We start from the raw sequence: 23,762 nt of genomic DNA on the forward strand, positions 1-23,762 counted from the left end.
ATCGAGCTGATTGTACCATCTGCAGGCACTCTTACCAACAATCAACATCTAGCCTTAAGGATAAAAACTAACCTATTATTGTCCTGACATCCAGTTTGTTTGGTCTTACAGGAAGGTTTATCATCCTCCATGACACATTCCTCGTCTTTATCACAGTGATATCCTTTGCAATCTGGACAGTGTGCTGCAACATACTCTTCTCTGGTGTGAATGTTTTCAATTAAGTGTTGGTGGAGCTATTCAATTAGGAATGAAAAATTCAAAAATTGTTTTCATTTCATTTCATTTCATTTCATGGTTTCACATAGCATGAGAAATAACTGTAAATAACTGACTTACAGGTCATTAAGCTGGCATATGGCAGTAGTAGTGCAGTATTTTACCCCACAGTTTGGTAAAGTACAGGTGTTGTCACTGAATGATACCTGACCAGTGTGAGTCAGTTTTCTTTTCGCTGCAGCACTGAGATGTTAGGATTTTAAATTCAAAACATCGACTTAACATAATATTATTCTATAAAATTATTACAGTATTACTGACTACTGTATAGCATTGCTCGAAACAAGACCAAAGAACCTGTGATATTTGACAAACAAAAACTTTCGAGTTGTGGAAGAACACAAGAAAATAGAACAAGTATGAATTATGGTTAACCTGATGCCAGGGGACCACCAGCTGTGGTACAAGCATCCTACCATCTCATATCCACCCTGGCAGGAAGAGGATGGAGAGACAGCACTGTTCACTGAGTAGGTTAGAGATGGTATCTTGGCACCGTTACATGGGTCCCTCTCCTCCACTCCTAGAGTGCATATCCCTCTTGCTTTTACAGCCTTTCCTATGTAACTGTTAAATCCCGTACAAGTTCCGGCTCCATCATTGTCCACAAGAAGACCATCACTCTTATCGGGAACGTTTCCAACAGTGATCGAGCAGCTTTTGACTTTGTAGCCAGCAGGGCATTTTGCTATTGATTTTTGGTCGTCACCAGGTCCTGCCGTATCTCCATCAACCACTCTGTCATCTCCCTCTGCGGATTTGAGAATAATCATGAAGTTGATTGAAAAATTGAAATCAATGCAAACATTTGGTGTTATGTAAGTTGTTACATATATTAAACATGATATACCTGTCTTTTGATTTAAGCTAAAATAAACTCACGGTCTATGGGATTAGGAAGACCAAGAACTTTGACTTCACACAAGGTTAGATATGTTGAAGGGTTCACCACTTTAACATGGGAAGCAATTGTGTCACATTCTATCACATACTCGTTTTGCCCTGCTTTGTAAGTCACAATTCCACAAAGCTTGTCTCCTGCATAAACCTGTAACACCAAGTTACAAGGGAGACGTTTTAAGTGAAAGGAATGAAGATCTGCAATCTGCATGGTCTGATTTATGGGTTTAATTTGGGCTTTAAGTAAGTGTTTTTTAGAGAATATGTACAGTTATACTGTACCTCTATTCCGTTGAGCCTCTCTGCACAGCAATCAACTCGGTTGTGGATAAGAATCTTTTTGACATGGTAAAAGTTGAGCAGGTCTACGTCCCACCAGCCTGGCCCAGCAGTGTGAGTACAGGATAGTCCCCAGTAGTGAGAGTCAGTGTTTCCATCAACTGCGCGCGCACTTGCTCCATCCCAACCAGTGCTGCTCTGACTGGTAGGCTTCTTCAGTGCCAAGTTGACCAGCGTGTTTTCAGCTGAAATACCGGAATAGTCATTATTTATTACATGACATTGTTTCTAAAGTGAAAATATATAAATAAATATATAAAAATATATAAATTAATTATAATTGAATATTACTTTTAAAGGAGTGTGAATAATATGTGCTTGTAGCTTGTTACAGAGTATGTTATAAGTGGCTACAAATAGTTAGTTCCAACCGTACCTTCCTTTCTGGGGTCAGACATGACCTTGACTTCACATAACGTAAGATATTGCCTTGGTGCAGCAACTATTCTCACGTTTGATCCTGCTACTCCCTCAGTGTCACAGTACACCTTGTAGGTCCTCAGTCCTGCTTCATATTCAACTGTTCCACAGAGAGTTTCATCGACAAACACCTGCATTAATTTCATAACTATATTGCTCTTCCACGTATTATTGCACCAAGTGTTTCGCTTTTAGAAATTTAGAAATTTAAAAGTTGAAGTTATCACATGACGTTCTTCTCGAGCCCATAATCATAAAACATTGAACAGAAAACAACTTTCTTGGATCTAAAAATGAGAGGCAGATTTTCAATGAGAAACCTACCTTAGCACCATTGATTCGCTCCTGGCAGCAGTCTTCTCTGTTGTAGATGATGACATGGTCTATCACTTTCGCAGACTCAAACTTAAGGTTCCACCAACCATCCTCTAAATCGCCATTGTGTGAACAGGAGTTACTGTCAAGAATTTGATTTTAGTTATGTTCATATCATTTTCTAAATAAACTAATGTCCCCCAGAGTCTTCTTGGTAGACCGAGAACAAGTCAATTGTTACTTCTACAAACGCCCTCATATATCATCACAATGAGTTCACGATTAAATCATAATATTATTCTCACTGCCAATAATCGCTGTCTTCATTTCCATCAACAGCTCTGTTAGCCTTGCCATTCCAACCAGTGCTATCTTGTGTTGCTTTACCGTTAACTGCTATGTTGTCAAACTCATCTTCTTCATCCACTGTCTCGTAACCTTGTTTGGGGTAAAATCATTCTTAACTTTAAGCCTTTTATCAAATAGTTATAAAATTCAAATTTTAACTTATTAAAAATGTATGGTTCAAGATACTATCCATATCTCTTTTCGATTAACGGTAAATTTACCTAATTATCAGTAATTAATAATTACTAAATGGCTTACCTATAACTTCTACCTCACACAGAGTTAAATATTGTCTTGATGTCCTGATCTTCACTGAACTTCCTTTCTTTTTACACGAGATAGAATACACTAGAACTTCTGCTTGAGCTGTTATTGTTCCACACAGTTCTTCATCGATATACACCTAAAGGAAGCTGAGGTAAAGAGCAAGATCATAGACTTACTTCAATATACGCTGGAATAGACGTCTTAGAAACATTATATTATTTGCATAGAAAAGACAGTATTGATTATTGAATGGCTAAGTTAAACAAAATGAAAACCTTTGCCCCATTAATCCTGTCTGAGCAACAGTCCAGCCTATTGTAGACCACCACTCTGTCCACGAAATGCTCCCTCTTCAAGTCCAAGTTCCACCACTCGAGAGTAAGAGTGTTAAGTGTGTGTGTACAAGTTCCCTCTGGCCACCTTCCATCCACTCTGTTGTCAGTAGCCCTGTTGGCGTCCCCGCCCCAGCCAATACTGGACTGGGTTGCTGGCTTGTTCAGGCCTATGTTTGCCATCGGTCCTGCCAATAAGTACTCATTATCTATAACTAATCTATAAGTAGGTTTGTAGGTTCCTTGAAGTACTTAATAGCCTAAAGATCTTACTGTAGGCTTCATATATCCGTATTTTATATCAACTTGGTTACTGGGGAATATGTTAGTAACAAAATATAGTTGAACTAACGAATCGTTGTATCTGTACAGACAGTTTTCTTTGAAAAGTCATGGAAATTGCGAATTAGGCTTTGTGGACTGGTCCATTTACATATCATCAGCTCAGTAATTACCATCTTCAGATCTTTTACCGTACACTCGGACCTCACAGAGAGTTAACATATTGTAAGGTTGTCTAATAGTCACGTGGTCTGCAACAAGTCCTTCACACTCTATCTTAAACTTGGTCTCACTAGCTAAGTATTTCACAGTTCCACAGTACACACTTCCTGCGTATACCTGACAGAAGGGATTATGAAGCTATGAGCTAATCTTTCAAAGTAAAACATGATCATGTCAATAACTATGATTATCAAATTTCGGCTGAGCCTATTAAGTTGGTAAGTTTGAAAACTATAACGCTAAAGATCGTATAAATTGATTAAATTACCATTGCACCGTTGATCCTCTCTGCACAGCAGTCTTGTCTATTGTGTATGATAACGTGCTTGATCGCATAGTTATCCTTGAAATTTACTCTCCACCAGTTACCTTTCATTTCAGCTGTATGTGTACATGAATTGCTGAAAAGCAGTAGTAAGTACTCTTCCCCTTACTAATGGCGGATTTGTTCAGATAGATTGGCCATTTACTAGATTTGTATTAATAGTAGAACATAAATTATGCAATCGCCATCTCATTAGATAGAGATAAAGTGAGTGGTGTTACTCACTGGAAATAGTGTCCGTCAGTGTTTCCATCAACAGCACGAGAACTGCTCCCTGAGAAGCCAGTTGAGCTTTGCTCTGTTGATGCTCCCACAGATATCAGACTCATGTCATCTGAAGTTACGTTTTTAATAACTTTTTGTCAATCCAATCTTTTGTGCTTGGAAAAGGCTATTTGAATTAGCTTTATTCAAGAAAAATTGAAAAGTGAGTTTCCAATCGCAATATTGAATCACCTTCACAATGGTCGAGTGTAAGATAGAAAGCGTTGTTTGCCGAGTTCACTCCCCAAACAAAGTCTCCATAAGTATCAATCTGAGCAAGTTTCCCAGGGACATGAACCCAATGTGAGCCTGCAGGAGCTGAGGATGTGATCCCCGCCCTGTAGAAGATATCGTCATTGCTGTTCACACCAAAGACTACATTCTTACCAGATGAAATCCATTTCAGCTTCCCTCCAATGTGCTGCCACTGAAGATGGTTTTAAGTTAATCTTTGAGAAATAAATTTGATTTAAAATTTTAAATTTAGTTAAACAAATAGTTTTTGCCAGTTTATATTTTCACTTTGGTAAACGTCATATATAAAATCAAAGTTAAGATTGAAATAAGGCGATCATACCCCAGTTCCCTGAGAATCAGGATCTCCGTAAGTACCAGTTCTGTAGAAGATATCATCGTTAGTATTGACTCCCCACACTCCTGACTGTCCTACACTCACTACTTTCAGTCCACCTGAGACTCTCTCCCAAGTATTTCCTGTTCTTCTGTAGATATTATCCCCACTATTTACTCCCCAAACATGGTCATTATCACTCACTGAGACCTGTTAATGGGAAATTTTTCAACAAAAGTCAGATCCAAATTATGATTTTTATGAAATCTAGTTTTACAGAGTTTGATTTAAGAAAATATAATTATACATAATTACCGAGTATATATTCGATTTTGAACATATTATTATTTAACCTGCTTGAGTCTTCCACCGATGTTAACCCAGTTGCCTGACCCTATTTTTCTGTAAATAAGATGAGCTGAGTTGACTCCCCATATCTCAGATCCTCCCACAGAAATATCAGTCAGTACTCCAGGGAAAATTATCCAATTTTCTGCAGATCTATCAAATATTTGGTCACAAATTGCAAAGGTGTTTAATACTATTGACATTAATAAAATCCTAAATGTAAGTCGTTGAATAACGAAACTAAAACGATACATGTGGAAGTGTTTTACGGAACCTGTAGTAGATGTGACCAGCTTTATCCAGGCCCCAGGTACCAGCTCCTCCGTGGGCTACTTTTGTTAACTGGTCCCTCTCTTCCTTCCACCCAGACAGACGTGCAGCTTCTAACGAGGTATTATTATGATGTTTTACTTAGATAAGATAAATATTGTTCCCTAATCCCTAATCAAGTATTAGATCATAATGGAGGCTCGCACTAAGATAGATTTTGGCTGAGTTAGGCAATTGGCTAGATTTTGATTTTATTTGTAGCATACTTGCTGGTTCTTTGAATGACAATTGATAGGCGTTTCTTCCAGAGTTGACCCCTAGAACAGTCGTTCCATAAGTGTCGATCTGGGAAAGCTTCCCTCCGAGATGGGTCCAGCCTGTTCCTGATGGAGTGCCTGCTGAAATGCCATGTCTGAAGAAGATATCATCGTTACTGTTGACTCCCAGTACAATGCCTTTCCCAGATGATATCCATTTCAACTTTCCTCCGATATGTTCCCACTGCAATGATGTATGAAAATTAATGTGATCACTACGAATAAAGAATAAAAATAACATGTATTATGATAGTTCATCTAGTATAATAATATATGCATTCATATTCTGAGCACTGTTTGAGATAAAAGTTCTCGAACCGTTGGGCAATATTAAAAACGATTTTGACCTACCCCAGTTCCCTGAGAATCAGGATCTCCGTAAGTACCAGTTCTGTAGAAGATATCATCGTTAGTATTGACTCCCCACACTCCTGACTGTCCTACACTCACTACTTTCAGTCCACCTGAGACTCTCTCCCAAGTATTTCCTGTTCTTCTGTAGATATTATCCCCACTATTTACTCCCCAAACATGATCATTATCACTAACTGAGATCTGCTTCAAGCCACCTGAAATTCTGGCCCAGTTGCTGTTAGCTGTCCTCTTCCAGATCTGGTCGGCCCTGTTGACTCCCCAAATTTCCGTTCCTCCCACAGATATGTCAGTTAATCCACCAGGGTATTGCTGCCAGCTTTCATCCTCTCTGCAAGATACACGGAGATTAAGTATCGAGCAAAAATTCTACAATTGAGAACCATTAATGTAGATCTATATTCGAATGCTTTGCGACTTAACATTTTTCAGTTGATCCTTGAAAAAGAATGTAGGCTGGAGCAATCTAAGCAGAAATAGTTCATATACTTTCTGTAAACCTGAAGAATATTTTGTCGTCGTCAGCAACAGCCCACATTCCAGCTTTTCCAGATGCTATGCGCTTCAAATTCACTTTTGCTTTTGCACTTTTGTGGGACCAATTAGACAGACTAAATGATGAACCTGCAAAATATTGCTTTTATACTTCTGCTCTATAGTCCAAACAAATTCGATACACTTTTAATATAAATTTAAGATAATTTTAAGGTTATCAGAACATAGGTCACATACCACTTTGAACTTGTAATCTGTGATTACACAAGAAGTTATCATTCCATGTATGTGGGTCTGCAGGTTCAAGCCACTGGATGCACTCTTTTCCCCCTACAGGTCCCGCACTACTCCACTGGAAAGTGTAAGGAGAGTCCGGAGGAGAACAGAGGTAGTTATCGGCCCAAGTGTGAGGATCCGCTGTCTCCAAGATACGTGTACACTTCTGTCCAGCAATAGGTCCTGCCATGGACCATCTCAAACCAGGATCAGCTTTGTTGCTTCTCCAGCAGAAGAAGTTGTCTGTCCACGTGTGACCTGCTGGTTCAGCTAGCTCTAGTATTCTTGTGCAGGTGTATCCAGCTGGAATACCAGCAAAGCTCCATTTGAAGTCTTCTGGCCATGATGGAAGAGGTTTTGTAACTGAAAGGAGATAATGATACATAAATCAGGTCCATTAATTAGCTATTAATGTTATCAGTTCTGGTACTTTTTGATAATGCCAGTCATATATACTTTACAATGAGGAATCGTAATTTGCATTTGTCACTTTGTCAGCAACATGAACAGCTTGAGAAAATGTGTTCTAACCCTATCAAAAAATAAAAAAGGCATGGACTTTTTTTTCTAGGTACTTTTGGACAAAAACCTTTTGGTTCCGATAATCTTTGATTGCACAAGAAGTTATCATTCCATGTATGTGGGTCTGCAGGTTCAAGCCACTGGATGCACTCTTTTCCCCCTACAGGTCCCGCACTACTCCACTGGAAAGTGTAAGGAGAGTCCGGAGGAGCACAGAGGTAGTTATCAGCCCAAGTGTGAGGGTCCGCTGTCTCCAAGATACGTGTACATTTCTGTCCAGCAATAGGTCCTGCCATGGACCATCTCAAACCAGGATCAGCTTTGTTGCTTCTCCAGCAGAAGAAGTTGTCTGTCCATGTGTGACCTGCTGGTTCAGCTAGCTCCAGTATTCTTGTGCAGGTGTATCCAGCTGGAATACCAGCAAAGCTCCATTTGAAGTCTTCTGGCCAGGATGGAAGAGGATGTTCTGAAATTATTTTAAATTTTTATCTGACACAATTATGATTTTATGAGCTCCAGAACATGAGAAAAATAAAAGTGTACAACAAAATGGCAAAAATGAGTGATATACTGCTCAGATATTAAGGACTTTCGAACGACTGCTATCATTTATGCATCCATTTGATACCATTACGATTTACTTGAAGAATTTTGGTATCCACAGAAAACATCATCAACTGAAAAAATACCATATAATCTTTTGATGTCCAACGAGAAAGCATTCCTAGCTGAGTTAGCGCCCCAAACTTCGTCTCCATTACTGTCTATCTGAGATAACTTTCCTGGTACTTTAACCCAATTAGTGCCTGCTGGGTTGGACGACGAGATTCCTGCTCTATAGAAAATATCATCATTGCTGTTCACTCCAAAGACCACATCATTTCCAGATGAAATCCACTTCAGTTTCCCAGCGATGTGTTGCCACTGTAGTAATATATTAATTATTATATTATATTATAGATATAAGATTTCATTTTTCAAGTGCAAACCAAATGTTGGTTTGCATTATGCGAAAAGTGGGCGCCACCCCCTCTTCTTTGAAGCCTGCAAACTTGCAATAGATTTCTATAGTCGTCTTGAAAGCACTGAAAATGAACTTCTCTCCGCTGCATTTCACGAGCAGATTATGCTGGGCCTTCCTTGGTACACCAACATCTCTAATCTTCTCACCAAATATAACTTCCCCCACTCATCCTCTTCAAAATCCAAGCTCTCTACCCAAATCAGTCACAACATGAGGGAAGAATTTGTGGATACCTGGAAATCTGCCAAGGCATCCTCACCTAAATTAGAATTCTACAATCAAATTAAACATGATTTTGAACCAGAAACATACTTAGGAGTGGTTAAGATCCCCGATGCTCGGAAAAGCTTAACAAGGTTTCGTATTAGCTGCCACAATCTTTACATTGAGAGGGGCCGTTACGAAACCCCCCTAGTACCAAGAGAACATCGATGGTGCACTTTTTGCTTTCTCAGCAAGGGGCTTAAGCCTATTGAGGACGAAATTCATGTTCTAACTGACTGTTTACTCTACTCCTCAGTTAGAGAAAAATTTAACTTCCATCCCAAAAATATTACTGACCTAGCCGGTTTGCTATCCGATAAAACACTAGACCCTACAAAATTTACTGCCACAGCAAGAGCAATCCATTCAATTCTCTCTGTGAACGAACATTTTACAGCCTACTATAAGAGCCCAGATTTCCACTCAAATACTGGCCAATGCATAATGCTATAGGACCTCAAAAATAGTATTATAAAACATTTCTATTTTATCCCTACACATTTGTAAATAACTAGAATTGTGTAACCTTAAATTATTTCAGAATTATAACTATTGTGAATTCAATAAAATAATTATCACTTTTGTATCCTTGTATCCTTGTATCCTTGTATCCTTGTATCCTTATGCAGCTTTTGTTCGTACTCAAATAGTGGCATACAAACTTCAAGGGATTGAATAAAAAAGAAGCACCTACCCCTGTACCCTGAGAATCAGGATCTCCGTAAGTACCGGTCCTGTAGAAGATATCATCGTTAGTATTGACTCCCCACACTCCTGACTGTCCTACACTTACTACTTTCAGTCCACCTGAGACTCTCTCCCAAGTATTTCCTGTTCTTCTGTAGATATTATCCCCACTATTTACTCCCCAAACATGATCCTTGTCACTTACAGAGACCTGAGAGAGAAGAAACAATTATGCTCAAATTATCATCATCAGAACAACGAACAATAATAACAAACAACAAACACAATGGTCGATCTACATAATCAGCAGAAAATAATCGACAATTAATAATGAAACGCGAAGGAAACTATCAGAATATGATCTCAATTTTCTCTTTGGTAATTACATTAACGAGCACAAACCTGCTTCAGTCTTCCACCGATGTTAACCCAGTTGCCTGACACTATCTTTCTGTAGATAAGACCTGAGTTGACTCCCCATATCTGGGATCCTCCAACAGATATGTCAGTCAGTGCCCCTGGATATTTGATCCACTGCTCTCCTGATCTGTTAGTTCCAATGTTAAAATCTTGGAAAAACAACTAGTAGTGTTTGGCCAGCGAAATTATTAGTCTTTGAGTTTAAAAAAATGCAAATTTTGAAAACCGAAACGAAAGTGAAATGCATATCTAACATTGAACAGGTATTCATTATACCGGTAGTGAATGAGCTTGTTGGAGTCTATTGCCCAGACTCCAGCTTTTCCAGTTGCTACTCTTGCAAACTTTGGAGCATTGTTTATGTGGCCCCACCCACCCATCTGTTGTTTTCCTGCCAAGTAGGTTGTTAGCATAATTTCATAATTGAAATTTAGACAAAAGGGCTGGAAATTAAATACGTTTTGGAACTAATTCTGTCCAACCAGCAGCACCAACTAAACAAGATAACAAAATATCACCCTTATAACCTGGTGTCCGTGTAATGGTAGATGAGAAGGTGTTGTGGACAGAGTTAGCACCGACTACCACATTCTCGTGGGTGTCTATTTGTGAGAGTTTCCCCTGTACTCTAGCCCATTGAGTTCCTGCAGGAGAGGTGGGGGAGATTCCTGCTCTGTAGAAAATATCATCATTTCTGTTCACTCCAAATACTATGTCGTTTCCAGATGATATCCATTTCAGTTTTCCACCGATATGTTGCCACTGAAAATGATTTTGTTGAGAATAATCTTCAAGAGCATGGAAAAAAAAGATAAAATCATGCACTGCTGCCATTACAATTAACCATTCTAATGCATTAAAAAACAATGTTATGTTCCAAGATCATAATATCTGTTTTGACCTACCCCAGTTCCCTGAGAGTCAGGATCTCCGTAAGTACCAGTTCTGTAGAAGATATCATCGTTAGTATTGACTCCCCACACTCCTGACTGTCCTACACTCACTACTTTCAGTCCACCTGAGACTCTCTCCCAAGTATTTCCTGTTCTTCTGTAGATATTATACCCACTATTGACTCCCCAGACGTGATCCTTGTCACTCACTGAGACCTGAAAAATAAGCTGATGACTCTCTGAATATTAGGTTATTACCTTTAAACAAATTTAAACTATTAATATTATAACTATAACTAGAAGAAATTCGTAACAACTGACCTGAACAAGACGGCCACCAACTTCTTTCCACTCGGTTGAACCTTTCAATTTCTGGTATATCTTCTGTCCTAGACCAATGCCCCAGATTTGAGACTTTCCGACCGAAACATCCGTCAATTCCATTGCTTGATCGCTTGTCCAAATGTCACCTTCCCTGGAAGTAATGGCATGTTCTTCAAGTATCCTTATAAAATTGCTTCTTTCTTGTACGATACCTTTATTAACAGAAATAGCAAGCAAAAGACGTGTTCTTAAAAACTAAGCATGTATTATGCATACCTACATATTATTTAGAATCACAAAACGGCCAGTACTAATTACTATCGACCTACTTTTTTAAGACTCTGTTGTCAGCGTCTACTCCCCAGATCCCAAGTTTTCCTGCTGCGATTCTTTTGAGACCCGTTTTATGTGGTTTCCATGATGAAAGGGTTGGCTCCCCTGAAAAAGGAGAAGTCTTTAAAAAGATTAATTATAAAAAGTAATAATTAACTAGTTTTACATGATTGTACTATGATTGATCTGTGGTCAAGTAGGTGCAAATCATAGCTTGGTATAAAATTTTGATACCAATAACAATAGGTATGTAGGTATGGAACAATAATCATAAATTTGTCTGTTTAAACATAAAAGAATTCAATGATTCACACCTGAGCAGGAAATACGAAGCTTGAAAACATCATCATTAGAGTTGGAACCCCAAACTTCACCCTGGTAAGTATCAATCTGTTTGAGACCCCCTGGTACCCTGACCCAGCTCGTGCCAGCTGGTGCTGATTCAGTTATCCCGGATCTGTAGAATATGTTTCCTGCTGAGTTGACTCCAAACACTATGTTGCTTCCAGTGGAGATCCAGCTTAGCTTCCCCCCAATATGTTGCCACTGGATGATTCGGTGTTATTTGAGCTTCAAATTTGAAAAATTACTTAATACTTTATTCTCATTGCACCACAAATCATGGTCGCTGTTATGGCAACTAAATCAGGTTATTTTACATGCCATAATAATAATAATATGTGTACGTGGTGGTCCTGTTGAAAGATTTACTTTTCTTAATTCTTCTGCTGAGATCTGTATTTACTTACCCCAGTTCCCTGAGAATCAGGATCTCCGTAAGTACCAGTTCTGTAGAAGATATCATCGTTAGTATTGACTCCCCACACTCCTGACTGTCCTACACTCACTACTTTTAGTCCACCTGAGACTCTCTCCCAAGTATTTCCTGTTCTTCTGTAGATATTATCCCCACTATTTACTCCCCAAACATGATCATTATCACTAACTGAGATCTGCTTCAAACCACCTGAAATTCTAACCCAGTTGCTCTCAGCTTTTCTTTTCCAGATCTGGTCTGCTTTGTTGACTCCCCAGATTTCTGTTCCTCCCACAGATAGATCTGTTAATCTTCCAGGGTACTGGTGCCACTCTTTACCTTTGCTGCGATAATAAAAAATCAAACTCATAATTACATTTTTTGAGATGGTTTTTAAAGTCTAGAAATGTTCAAAATGTTCAACGACTCATCAAGAAATAAGAGAACTTACCGAAAGAAGATCTGATCTTGCTTATCTATGCCCCAAGTGCCTAGTTTTCCCTTAGACACTCTTATCAACTTCATTTCGTCTTTATGCTTCCATGACGAAAGCTCTATGTTTGCTGAAAAATAAAAAGCGACTTGTCACAGAGGCCACTAGTTCAGATTCTTGCAAGAAAATATTCGAACAATTAAAATAATAATATGATATTATGGTGTCGAGGTTTTCGATTCAAATTCTGGGTTTAGATTCACAAGTTCTTGCTAAGAAAATCAAAAGATATAATATGAGTTTAGATTTAACACACTCACTTACCAGCAAACGCTGCGAACACAAACAGTAAGCTAGCTAGATGCTTTAATTTCAGCATCACACAAGCTCCAAACACGATTTTGTCCACGAATGAATCTTCAGACCCTAGAATCCTGGTTATTACTGTTAGATTATAATGCGGGTTTTTCGTGAGGGATTTTGTCTATTGTAATCGTCAGATCACTAGATAATCACATAGAATAAATGTCAAGTTGCTGTAATTTTGTTATAGACTGGGTATAGTTTTTTCTAGCTGTTCTATGCTCCACCCCATGAAACCCCGGTGGGAATTGCCACTATTTTGTTTTAGATAGCAGCTGTTAACAAACTGAAACATTATTAACGGCTAACACCCTGCGAGGTTCATTACAGCTTTCGGCTTTTATCAACCTCAGAATATAATATAATAACCACGTGATCAACTTTGAATTACAAAATTACAATCATTACCATCCTCAGATTGACACAATGCTTACATTTTACCAATTATTAGCATTACTAGTATGACTTTAGAAATGATGGCACGGAAGGGTGGGTGAAAACATACTGCAACAATGTAATGGTAGAAGAGGAAAGTCCAGGCCTCAAACTTGTTCTTGTTTCTTCCAGGTAAGAGAGAAAGGAGTATTGGTACATGCATTTTTAATGAGTATTCTTAAATATTCCTATTTCTACTATAATCGGAATAACTATAAAAATCTACTTATTCTATTATATCCACAAACTATTTTATGAGCAAGCAGTGGATGAGATTTAATATCATCGATCATTCATATTCAATTTCATCTTAAAACTGAATTGTAATGCGATTCACAGTAATAAATGTAATATTATCTAATCCGCAGATTAAAGAATGCCTCATCGGTTATATCCGCGGCTCAGAGTGATGTACTCTGTATACACTACAAATTTGACTCATGTTCAACCCAGTCTATTCTTGGTTTGTTACTCTTTCGAAACATTCTTAAGTCTGTAGATAACTCTACAACATGGCATGTTATAAAAACTGATCGAAATTTAATCATCATATTAAAAGATTAAAGTCTATGATAGAATATTAATCAACATGATTTCGCAACTGTTGATAAATAAACTCTTGTCCCTATTCCAGACATGATAGAAGAGCGGGCAGCAGAGAAGCAGTTCACGTCACTAGGACTCGTAATGCACTCCCAAGGAGGAGGGTTAGTGATATGTGGCGGAAAGGACAGGGAGAAGATACTGACAGCTAATAAAGTGGAGTCAGGGGACAATGAGGAGTGGCAACTCTTCTCTACTCTTATCTCTAAATATATCAGGTTCGTCTCTTCTCTATTTCTAATCTCTACTTATATCTCTAGATATATAATCAGGTTTATCGTTTCTCCAGAAAAGAATCAATCCAAGATTTGCCAACTCGTGCTTTGTAATTTAATATTTCTTTAATATTATATAGTCATGCAGATCGCAGTCTACCCACTATCATATGATATCACTATAAAATATAATTTAACGATAATCTAGAACAATTTGTTAGCGACAAGCAAAGTGTAACGAAATGTTTCACGCTTTAAACGTTTCGAGTTAAGTTTCATGATTTATTAGTTCTGACGACATTATCGTATTGTGTTTTCAATGCAGTTAAATTGTGAGATTTTTAAGTCGGCTGGCCGCGGGCTCAGAAATAGGTAGTTAGAGATTTCATTTCCGTGATTTTCCGTTTAAGATCACCAACAAAGTTTTGGGTGAATATATTGATGCTTTTCAAACAACGTTAGTACAACGAATTCTTTATACGTAGTGCATCCTGGGTTTGGACAGGAAGACAATATGCCCGTTTAAAACATTTCCATCACGTTACATTACATAATTCTCAATAAATGTAATAGATTTGTAGTGTTGTAATTAGTTTATGTTATCTATTTTGTGACGCGGAGAAATTCGTCGTATTTCGATAGCTTTAAAATCTTAATTTTAATTAAAAAGTAGCTTTAAAATCTTAATTTTAACTAAAAAGTGGCCATTAATAACAAAATAACCTCCTCCCCAGTTCGGGTGGCAGGCTGGATATAATCGCCACCTCGCTGGTGAAGCACCAAGAAGGAATAGCTCTGCTTGACAAAATAAAACAGTCGCTTCCCATAAACGTTCAGGGCTGGCCTTCTTTTGTTGAAGACGAAAATGGAATGTGAGTATTGTAACTTAATTTATGGTTTTAAAAATATTAAAATGATTTGTCGCACTCTGTTTCAGTCGTTGCGGCTGTACGAATACAATACGTTTATGTATAATATCCCTAATATTATATATAGTCCAGTCATTTACGGACATTTTTGGGTTAGTACCTGCAAATTTTCAGATACCCACGAAACTTTGCACAGACCTTCCCAAAGGTATGATAAAACGATTTTCGGTTGGAGACATTTTTTTAACTTTGGGCAAAACCCAGGAGGGCCACGCCCATCTGACCCAATAACGTAACTGACCCCTTGCTTCTGAAGGTCGTAGAGACTTCAAAATAGGTTTAAACGAAGCCGCATATGCATGTTTATATAAGAGTTATTGATCAACACATTGCCTAAAATCCTTACTTTTCGAGAAATTCGCCAAAAACCATTTTGGGCGTGGCGCTGAGCCGATTTTACTAACTTTTGATAGGATTGTGATAGAGTCTTTGGGTAGAGTGCAAAAGAACCGCAATTGGCATATTTATATATGACTTACGAAGAAACATATGCCTTAAAGTGCTTACTTTTTCAGTTATTGGCGAAAAACTGATTTTCGGTTCCAGAAATCATGCAAAAATATGGGTATGTGGTAAATTGGGCTATGAAGGCCTTAGAGATTTTTGAATGAGTGCAAATTGTGCAGAATGGCCATGTTTATATACAACTTATGAAGCAACATGCACCCTAAAATGCTTACTTTTCGAGTTATTTGGGGGAAAAACAGAGAAAATTTGCACAAAATAGAGCAAAATTGGTTATATCAGCCATTTTTGCCTCCCGTTCTATGTTAATAACTCGAAAAGTAAGCAGTTTAGGGTGCATGTTGCTACATAAGTTGTATATAAACATGGCCATTCTGCACAATGTGCACTTATTCAAAAATCTCTAGGGCCTTCATAGCCCAATTTACCACATACCCATATTTTTGCATGATTTCTGGAACCGAAAATCAGTTTTTCGCCAATAACTGAAAAAGTAAGCACTTTAAGGCATATGTTTCTTCGTAAGTCATATATAAATATGCCAATTGCGGTTCTTTTGCACTCTATCCAAAGACTCTATCACAATCCTATCAAAAGTTAGTAAAATCGGCTCAGCGCCACGCCCAAAATGGTTTTTGGCGAATTTCTCGAAAAGTAAGGATTTTAGGCAATGTGTTGATCAATAACTCTTATATAAACATGCATATGCGGCTTCGTTTAAACCTATTTTGAAGTCTCTACGACCTTCAGAAGCAAGGGGTCAGTTACGTTATTGGGTCAGATGGGCGTGGCCCTCCTGGGTTTTGCCCAAAGTTAAAAAAATGTCTCCAACCGAAAATCGTTTTATCATACCTTTGGGAAGGTCTGTGCAAAGTTTCGTGGGTATCTGAAAATTTGCAGGCACATGTCCATAAATGACTGGACTAATATATATATTTAATCGGCAAAATGAGGTTTAAGCTATTGCTAACCTCTATCAAAAATAAAAACTTCAATCAGTACGATTAAGTAATTCATTTATACTATAGTGTCAATGATTCATAATAGAGGTCCCTGTCGCAATAAAGTAATATAGTACGGGACCAATGACCCTGTACATACAATAAATATAATTCATATTTCAGATTGAATGCTATGTATTTTGATCCACTGAAACTTCAACATGAGACGGGTACTAGACTGTTCCAGCCAACACTAGCTGAATTTGAGAAGGTAATAATCCTGTGATTTAATCATTAATCATGATGTTACTTTCTTATTAAGTTATTAAATTTTCTAATTAAGTTATTAAATATAAAAGTGTGAAGTGTAAAGTAGCGTGACCTGTTGATTATTATTGTAATTAGTCTTTATAATCACGCTATTATTCTACTGTCTTAAAGTTAAGTTAAACTGGAACGAAAATTTGTACAGTAGCTATTCACAATAATGGCATTCCATTCGAAATGACAAATTTGGCACAGTAAATCTCAATGATTTTAGTTGTATTTATCTATAGTGTTACTCTGTACTCTGTGACTTAGAATTTATTCCGTTATAAATGATATTTCAGCTATCTAATACCTAAAATATGACCTATATAATTGTAGTTGTACACACTGTCACACTAAGGTCTACTTAGTAAATTCTTGAAAATGTGACTCCTCTCTAGTAACTCTTCAAACTTCTCCCGTCCTTTTGAGTTAGTTAATCTGTAGGTCTATAAATAAATATGGAGTATGTTTTCAAGTTTATTTAATATAATCACACTATAGAACCCAACATTTTAGATACGCACAGTTGGAAAGGGAGCGTATGGAGCAGCAGTTCTGTACAGAAAGAAGGATGATGACTCTCTCGTCATCCTCAAGGAAATCAACATGCATGACCTGAGCTACACTGAGCGACAACTAGCGCTAAACGAGGTGACCTTATACTTTTATAGTGATGATTTGTGTCCTAAGAATGGTCGTTGAGAAGGCTATTGCCCGGTTATGCTGTTATAGAGCGGTTATAGTACGGTTCCTGACCGGTTATAGTACGGTTCCTGACCGGTTATAGTACGGTTCCTGACCGGTTATAGTACGGTTCCTGACCGGTTATAGTACGGTTCCTGACCGGTTATAGTACGGTTCCTGACCGGTTATAATACGGTTCCTGACCGGTTATAGTACGGTTCCTGACCGGTTATAGTACGGTTCCTGACCGGTTATAGTACGGTTCCTGACCGGTTATAGTACGGTTCCTGACCGGTTATAGTACTGTTCCTGACCGGTTATAGTACGGTTCCTGACCGGTTATAGTACGGTTCCTGACCGGTTATAGTACGGTTCCTGACCGGTTATAGTACGGTTCCTGACCGGTTATAGTACGGTTCCTGACCGGTTATAGTACGGTTCCTGACCGGTTATAGTACGGTTCCTGCCCGGTTATAGTACGGTTCCTGCCCGGTTATAGTACGGTTCCTGACCGGTTATAGTACGGTTCCTGACCGGTTATAGTACGGTTCCTGACCGGTTATAGTACGGTTCCTGATCGGTTATAGTACGGTTCCTGACCGGTTATAGTACGGTTCCTGATCGGTTATAGTACGGTTCCTGACCGGTTATAGTACCGTTCCTGACCGGTTATAGTACGGTTCCTGATCGGCTTTAGAGATTGGCAAATAACCCGAATTGAGAATTCCCTCTGTGAGCATCTCTGCATCTTTGAGTCTTTAATCTTATAATGTCCTAAGATATTCATATTAGTTTTTAGTGATTGTCCCTAGCACTGAGTGCTAGTAGCACTCACTATTTACATAATATCATAATATGACATCACATCAATATCATGATATAAAACAGCAGATCTATATATCACTGCACTTGCAAATATGACTGCAGAGATAGCCTATAGTATTGTACGTCGTTTAAAACTCTAAGAGGCACCCCTCGGACGTGATGATAGACATTACACAAGCTGTGACGCAATCTCTTATCACGTGACCAACACCACGTGCTTTTCAACTCGACTCTAAATACATTATATTCTCCTTACCACGTGACTTTATCTGAGTGTCATGTGACACGTGTTCAATCCCAGCTGGGGGCATGCTGTTGTATCTCTGATTAATTAAACTCTGACTGTCATATTATGTGTTATCACGTGACGAGCATAATAGCATTTTTCTGCTAAAAGATCCACAATATAATATGTGTGGCGGATTCCACAATCCACAATCCACATCATACATTGTGAGCTGAGGAAGCTCCCTGATAAAGTGCTTAAGTGATAAGGTGATAAGAAGCAACTCTTAGGTTTTTAACTTTTTAACTTGTTATCGTGGTAATACTGCATATTGAGTTAAATCTTAAAACTGATGATCTAAATATCATTTGACTATAGCAAATAGTATAATAAATAGTATAGTAAATGGGTAGTGGGTATAATAATAATAGTATCGTCTGACTGCTAACTGTCTGACTATTTGACAGGTAAAAGTGTTGGGAATGCTCCATCACCCCAACATAATAGCTTACTATGATAGTTTTGAGGAGGATGGACTTCTCATGATCGAGATGGAGTACGCCGATGGAGGGTACGTTCAAACTCTTTTCTGTATTCTTGTATTTTTTCAAGCGTATTTTTATATCATATTATCTAAGTTCGTTGGATTGTTTCTGAGTTTTCATCGGCTCAATTTACGATTCTATATTATCTGAAGATCTGACTCGGACCTTTTGTTATTATCTTAATAATGAAATATGCTTAACCAGATTCTTTTGTTTACTTTCACTAAAGTTGCATGCTACAGATCTTACTCGTAATTCACAGAGATCAGCTCAGTGATCTACCACGAAATGCATTAGTTACACTTAACTTCTGTAAACATTAGCACGTCTGAATTTATTTCACTCGGCACACCTTTCTTTACTTCTTTACTAAAATTTCTCTACATGTGAAAATAGCGCACTATCCTTGCTTCTCAAATTTTCACGAATCCAAGTTTTTTGTTTCTAATGGCCTCTCATGCAGGCACTAGATACGGAATTACTCCTTTATAAAATACTTTATCCGTTAACCACAGTACATTTTAGTTAGCACTGATACATGAGTAAGTATCAGAGAAAGTAGACACGACAACATAACTAGACCCGTACTTTACGGGCTCAATTAGACGGTACATGTGGTCATTAAGGACCAATTACACCGATTACGGGAGCTGTACATCAGATCAGTATAACATATCATTTTATCACGAGGATGATGCAAGTGAGGTCACTGTACCGTTTACACTGTACGCTGCAGTACTTTTATCAATATTGTATTAAATACAGTACAGAAGAATATAATATCAAAGTGTGTGTTCTGATAGAAAAGATAAAACGTGATGATGCCGTTTAAAACATGAGGTAGATTGTGTGCTTGAGATAAGTCTTTAAATCTGCTGTAGACTGTTTAAATTATACGGAGCTTAAAATCTTGTTAAAGGCAACAACGGTGGAGCTAGAATTCGTGATTTTTCTAAATTGAACGATGATGTTGACGGATAAATGGATCGATCTTTCAAAAATTAGACCATTTCATTGGTCGCAAATTAAATCCTTGCGTTTTAAAATCTAGAGTTTAAAATTCGTTGTCAATGACTATGAGCGCAACTGCAATTGAAACACGCTTAGAGTGGGCTTATCGGACGTTCATAATTTAAGAGATTCATAAATTTGACTGATATAATACATATAATAACTAAAATTAACTGTTAAATAGGTCAGAATTATTTGTAAATTAACATCCACTAACAAAGTGATGACTGCTGGTGCGATAATTGTTCCAAATAACACGTTCATTAAATCATGTTTAACAGTACATGAGATTTCTAGTAGTTCAAGATTTACCTGACCTAATTTATTAATCTAATATATAATCAAACTTCTGACGAATAACTCTATAACTGTAATATATTTGAACTTCTGGGTCCGGATGAATCTATAAGTTTAATATTTTTGAGTTTGTGACTCCACTATCCATGAAACGATTGTAATACTATAATAATAATATATTACATATTCGAGCTTCTAAATCCACCACCCTTTAAAACCCTAGCTAAATCTATAACTCAATAACTGTTAGTAATATAATAACTCTGATGCCACTTTCTCCTAATTATATATTAAGTTATCTAAGTTGTTATTAAGTTATGTAATATATTTAAAGAATTAGCCTCTAACACCACTGCCTCACAGGACCCTAGCCCAGTATCTAGCCACCCAGGAGGACGATATTCCCGAAGACCACATACTGACCATGTTTAGACAGATGTTAGAGGCGTGTAAACATCTGCACGATCACAATATCCTGCACAGGTCAGACGAAAATACTTGGAATGTTTTGAATATTTCAAGTACATTAAATTAAAGTATTTTAGATATTTCAACTGTAGGTCTCTCATATTGTGACCATTTACAAGTGTGCTAATGGTCGATAGCTTACCCTATTACTGCACATCAGTGATTGAATGTGAAATCTTTTATTATCGTTTTTCGGTGATTTTTTATTCAATTTTCGCCCACATGATACGTACACACATACCATTTGGATTCCTGAATTAGGGAGTTTGATTTAGAATTGCATGTTGCGACTTATAGACTCTACTATAGAGTCTATAAGTTATAGACTATACTATAGAGTATAGAGTCTATAAGTTCCAATGCTGGATGATCTAATATTGTTGGTAGATTTGTATGGCGAATGCGAATGACTAAACAGTTATGCATTGACATTTGACATAATATTATCATGAACGGTTACTATCGAAACTAAGTATCGAAACAGTATTATATACATTATATATAATAATATATGCTGGTTTTATAACAAATAACTCTAACTAGGGATTTAAAGGCAGCCAACATATTCCTCACTAAAAACGGGATGATAAAGCTAGGAGACTTTGGAATATCCAAGATACTGGAAACAAAAGGAGCCTCGACAGTCCTGGGTACACCCTACTACATCTCCCCGGAGATGGTAAGTTTTTAGTTATTATAAAATGCAAGTTCTAAACAAGGGATAGTTAAAAAACAATGTCCAAGTCTAATCTTTCCCTAAAACAAATAACTAAATATCAAAACGTCATTGTAATTTCTGCCATTACCTCTTATCAATACCACAAGCTAAATTACGAAGATAATACAGATCAAAAATATTTTTCATAGAAATTTTGTAGTTATTTTAGTTATTTTTAGTATTCATTGCCAACTTTAATTAATATTGTTGCATTGTGCGGTCCAAATGTGTTTTTGCAGAAATCTTTCAATGTTTGTTATATTTTGATTGGAGCGGCCAAGACGGTTGAGGATTTGGCCTCACACTCTGAATGCTATATTATTATGTGCTTGCCAAGTAGAAAATAAGAATTTACATGAAGTTATTGATTTATAAGTAAGCATATTTGAGCCTTTGCAAGTATTCACCTAATTCATCAAGATTTCATTATAAACATTGCCTAAGTTAATGTAGTCGTTTGCTAACTAACACATAAATTCAAAATAATACTGAAAAAATATACTAATCGTGAAATCTGTTCTACTTTTCTAGGTCTTAAAAAATTATTTACAGTGCGAAGGTAAGCAGTACGGTCCTAAGAGTGATGTCTGGGCTCTGGGTTGCATTCTTTACGAGATGGCAAACAGAGAGAAAGCTTTTGAAGGTTCTAACTTACCAGCTCTTGTAAATAAAATCATCAAGGTAAATTACTGTTCATTAACTTTATTAAGGTAAAGTGTTCATAAACTTTTTAAAGGTAAACTGTTCAGTAATTTTATTAAATTAAACTGTTTAAGAATTTAAGAATTTTCTCACCAAGAACTTATTTGATTGTCAGACGTCAGTTGATCAACCAATAATAATAATTGATAGCTTTGCTGTATCTCCATTATAAAATATCAGAGACTTTAAGTTTAACTTACCAATAATGCTCTCAGGGTCACTACAAGCCAGTTAACAGTACTTACAGCTCTCACTTACGGGAAATAGTGGACGTGTTACTGACGACTGACCCAGACAAGAGACCTGGAGTTGATATAGTCCTTAACCAGGTGAGATATGAAGGTTTAGTTAGGGTACTCTGAAACAACCTGTCTACAGAGCTGATAAACGCTGTCTTCAATCCGACCAGAGCTGTAGCTTAAAAGTTCCGTTTCCTGAAATATGTAAAGAAATATTATATGCAACATTAGACCTGGTTGTAAATTAGTAAAAACTATAATATATTCAAGGAATATCCTTTAAATTCCACTCCCCTACTGACCTGTGTATCTGCAGGTATTAGGACTGGTGCAGTTCTACCAGCACCGAGAAAGAGCAGCAGAGAACAGACAGCAAGTGGTGAGGAGTATGATCTACTTCCTGGACACTTCACTGCTCACCCTCTGTCCTATTGACCTCCCTCTCACCTGTATCATCAGAACAGTGAGTAACTCTCAGTCAGTGAGACAACTCTCTGAAGAGTTAAATCTTAATTGTGTGATCAGTGATCAATAAGTTGAGTTAATAAATCTGGTCTGCTTACTGTTTACTTCATTTGAAGGACCACTGGTTTGCATTCTTCAGTTTCCATGTATGTGGTTATGACTGGCACATTTGTTGGGCCCTTTGATTTGTTCCAACCCAAATAGTTTTGTTCCCAATTGTATCTATTCTTACATTAATTTAACATTTATTCCTACAGTAATTCTCTCAGTAAAGCAGTAATGATAATCTGTTCAGGTGAGCGTTGGTAAGAGTCACATAGTAGCAACTACAGAGCTTCACTCTACATACAGCTGGGGAGAAGGAGGGTCTGGACAGCTTGGTCATGATAACACTTTATCTACTCATACCCCCACATGGTTGGTTAACAAGTTAATAAGTTAATAAGTTAATAAGTTAATAAGTTAATAAGTTAATAAGTTAATAAGTTGATAAGTTGATAAGTTAATAAGTTGATAAGTTAATAAGTTAATAAGTTAATAAGTTAATAAGTTGATAAGTTAATAAGTTAATAAGTTAATAAGTTAATAAGTTAATAAGTTAATAAGTTAATAGGCTGATAAGTTAATAAGTTAATAAGTTAATAAGTTAATAAGTTAATAAGTTGATAAGTTAATAAGTTAATAAGTTAATAAGTTAATAAGTTGATAAGTTAATAAGTT

The 23,762-nt window shown here is 37.2% G+C and overlaps 3 protein-coding genes across 7 annotated transcripts in view; 1 reads left to right on the plus strand and 2 right to left on the minus strand.

Moving 5' to 3' along the window:
* The window catches only part of LOC134817235 (kinesin-like protein KIF28P), a 159,961-nt gene extending 145,166 nt beyond the window's left edge, over window positions 1-14,795 (minus strand). For all 5 annotated transcript variants that reach the window (XM_063826370.1, XM_063826373.1, XM_063826371.1 and 2 more), the window contains exon 1: window positions 14,772-14,795. The gene's annotated coding sequence lies outside the window, so the exon portion shown is untranslated. The remainder of the gene's footprint in view (window positions 1-14,771) is intronic.
* Window positions 42-4,080, minus strand: LOC134817452 (uncharacterized). The gene is made up of 11 exons (XM_063826592.1): window positions 3,973-4,080; window positions 3,656-3,821; window positions 3,144-3,388; window positions 2,860-3,004; window positions 2,559-2,691; window positions 2,263-2,395; window positions 1,895-2,069; window positions 1,462-1,703; window positions 1,162-1,327; window positions 655-1,030; window positions 42-201 (listed from the first exon to the last, which is right to left on the minus strand). Exons 1-11 carry the CDS (start codon window positions 4,078-4,080, stop codon window positions 42-44), a joined length of 2,049 nt encoding a protein of 682 aa, XP_063682662.1.
* LOC134817233 (uncharacterized) overlaps window positions 13,401-23,762 on the plus strand; it is a 33,213-nt gene continuing 22,851 nt past the window's right edge. Inside the window, exons 1-13 of the mRNA XM_063826366.1 lie at window positions 13,401-13,529; window positions 13,766-13,860; window positions 14,032-14,218; window positions 14,950-15,087; window positions 16,734-16,821; window positions 17,379-17,513; window positions 19,065-19,168; window positions 20,814-20,933; window positions 21,462-21,597; window positions 22,189-22,317; window positions 22,554-22,667; window positions 22,894-23,040; window positions 23,338-23,459. Coding sequence (XP_063682436.1) covers window positions 13,480-13,529; window positions 13,766-13,860; window positions 14,032-14,218; window positions 14,950-15,087; window positions 16,734-16,821; window positions 17,379-17,513; window positions 19,065-19,168; window positions 20,814-20,933; window positions 21,462-21,597; window positions 22,189-22,317; window positions 22,554-22,667; window positions 22,894-23,040; window positions 23,338-23,459 — 1,565 coding nt within the window. The 5' untranslated portion in view covers window positions 13,401-13,479. The remainder of the gene's footprint in view (window positions 13,530-13,765; window positions 13,861-14,031; window positions 14,219-14,949; window positions 15,088-16,733; window positions 16,822-17,378; window positions 17,514-19,064; window positions 19,169-20,813; window positions 20,934-21,461; window positions 21,598-22,188; window positions 22,318-22,553; window positions 22,668-22,893; window positions 23,041-23,337; window positions 23,460-23,762) is intronic.

This window comes from Bolinopsis microptera, chromosome 6, assembly GCF_026151205.1.
Source record: "Bolinopsis microptera isolate Bmic1 chromosome 6, MBARI_Bmic_1.0, whole genome shotgun sequence".
Classification (NCBI taxonomy): Eukaryota; Metazoa; Ctenophora; class Tentaculata; order Lobata; family Bolinopsidae; genus Bolinopsis; species Bolinopsis microptera.

Coding starts and splice junctions, on each gene's coding strand:
- LOC134817452 (XM_063826592.1), bottom strand. CDS start 4,080: ATGAAAGGTAACTGGTGGAGAGTAAATTTCAAGGATAACTATGCGATC. Junction 2,396..2,558: donor GAAGACAGCGATTATTGGCA/GTGAGAATAATA, acceptor AATTCTTGACAG/TAACTCCTGTTCACACAATG. Junction 202..654: donor TGGTGGTCCCCTGGCATCAG/GTTAACCATAAT, acceptor CATTCACACCAG/AGAAGAGTATGTTGCAGCAC.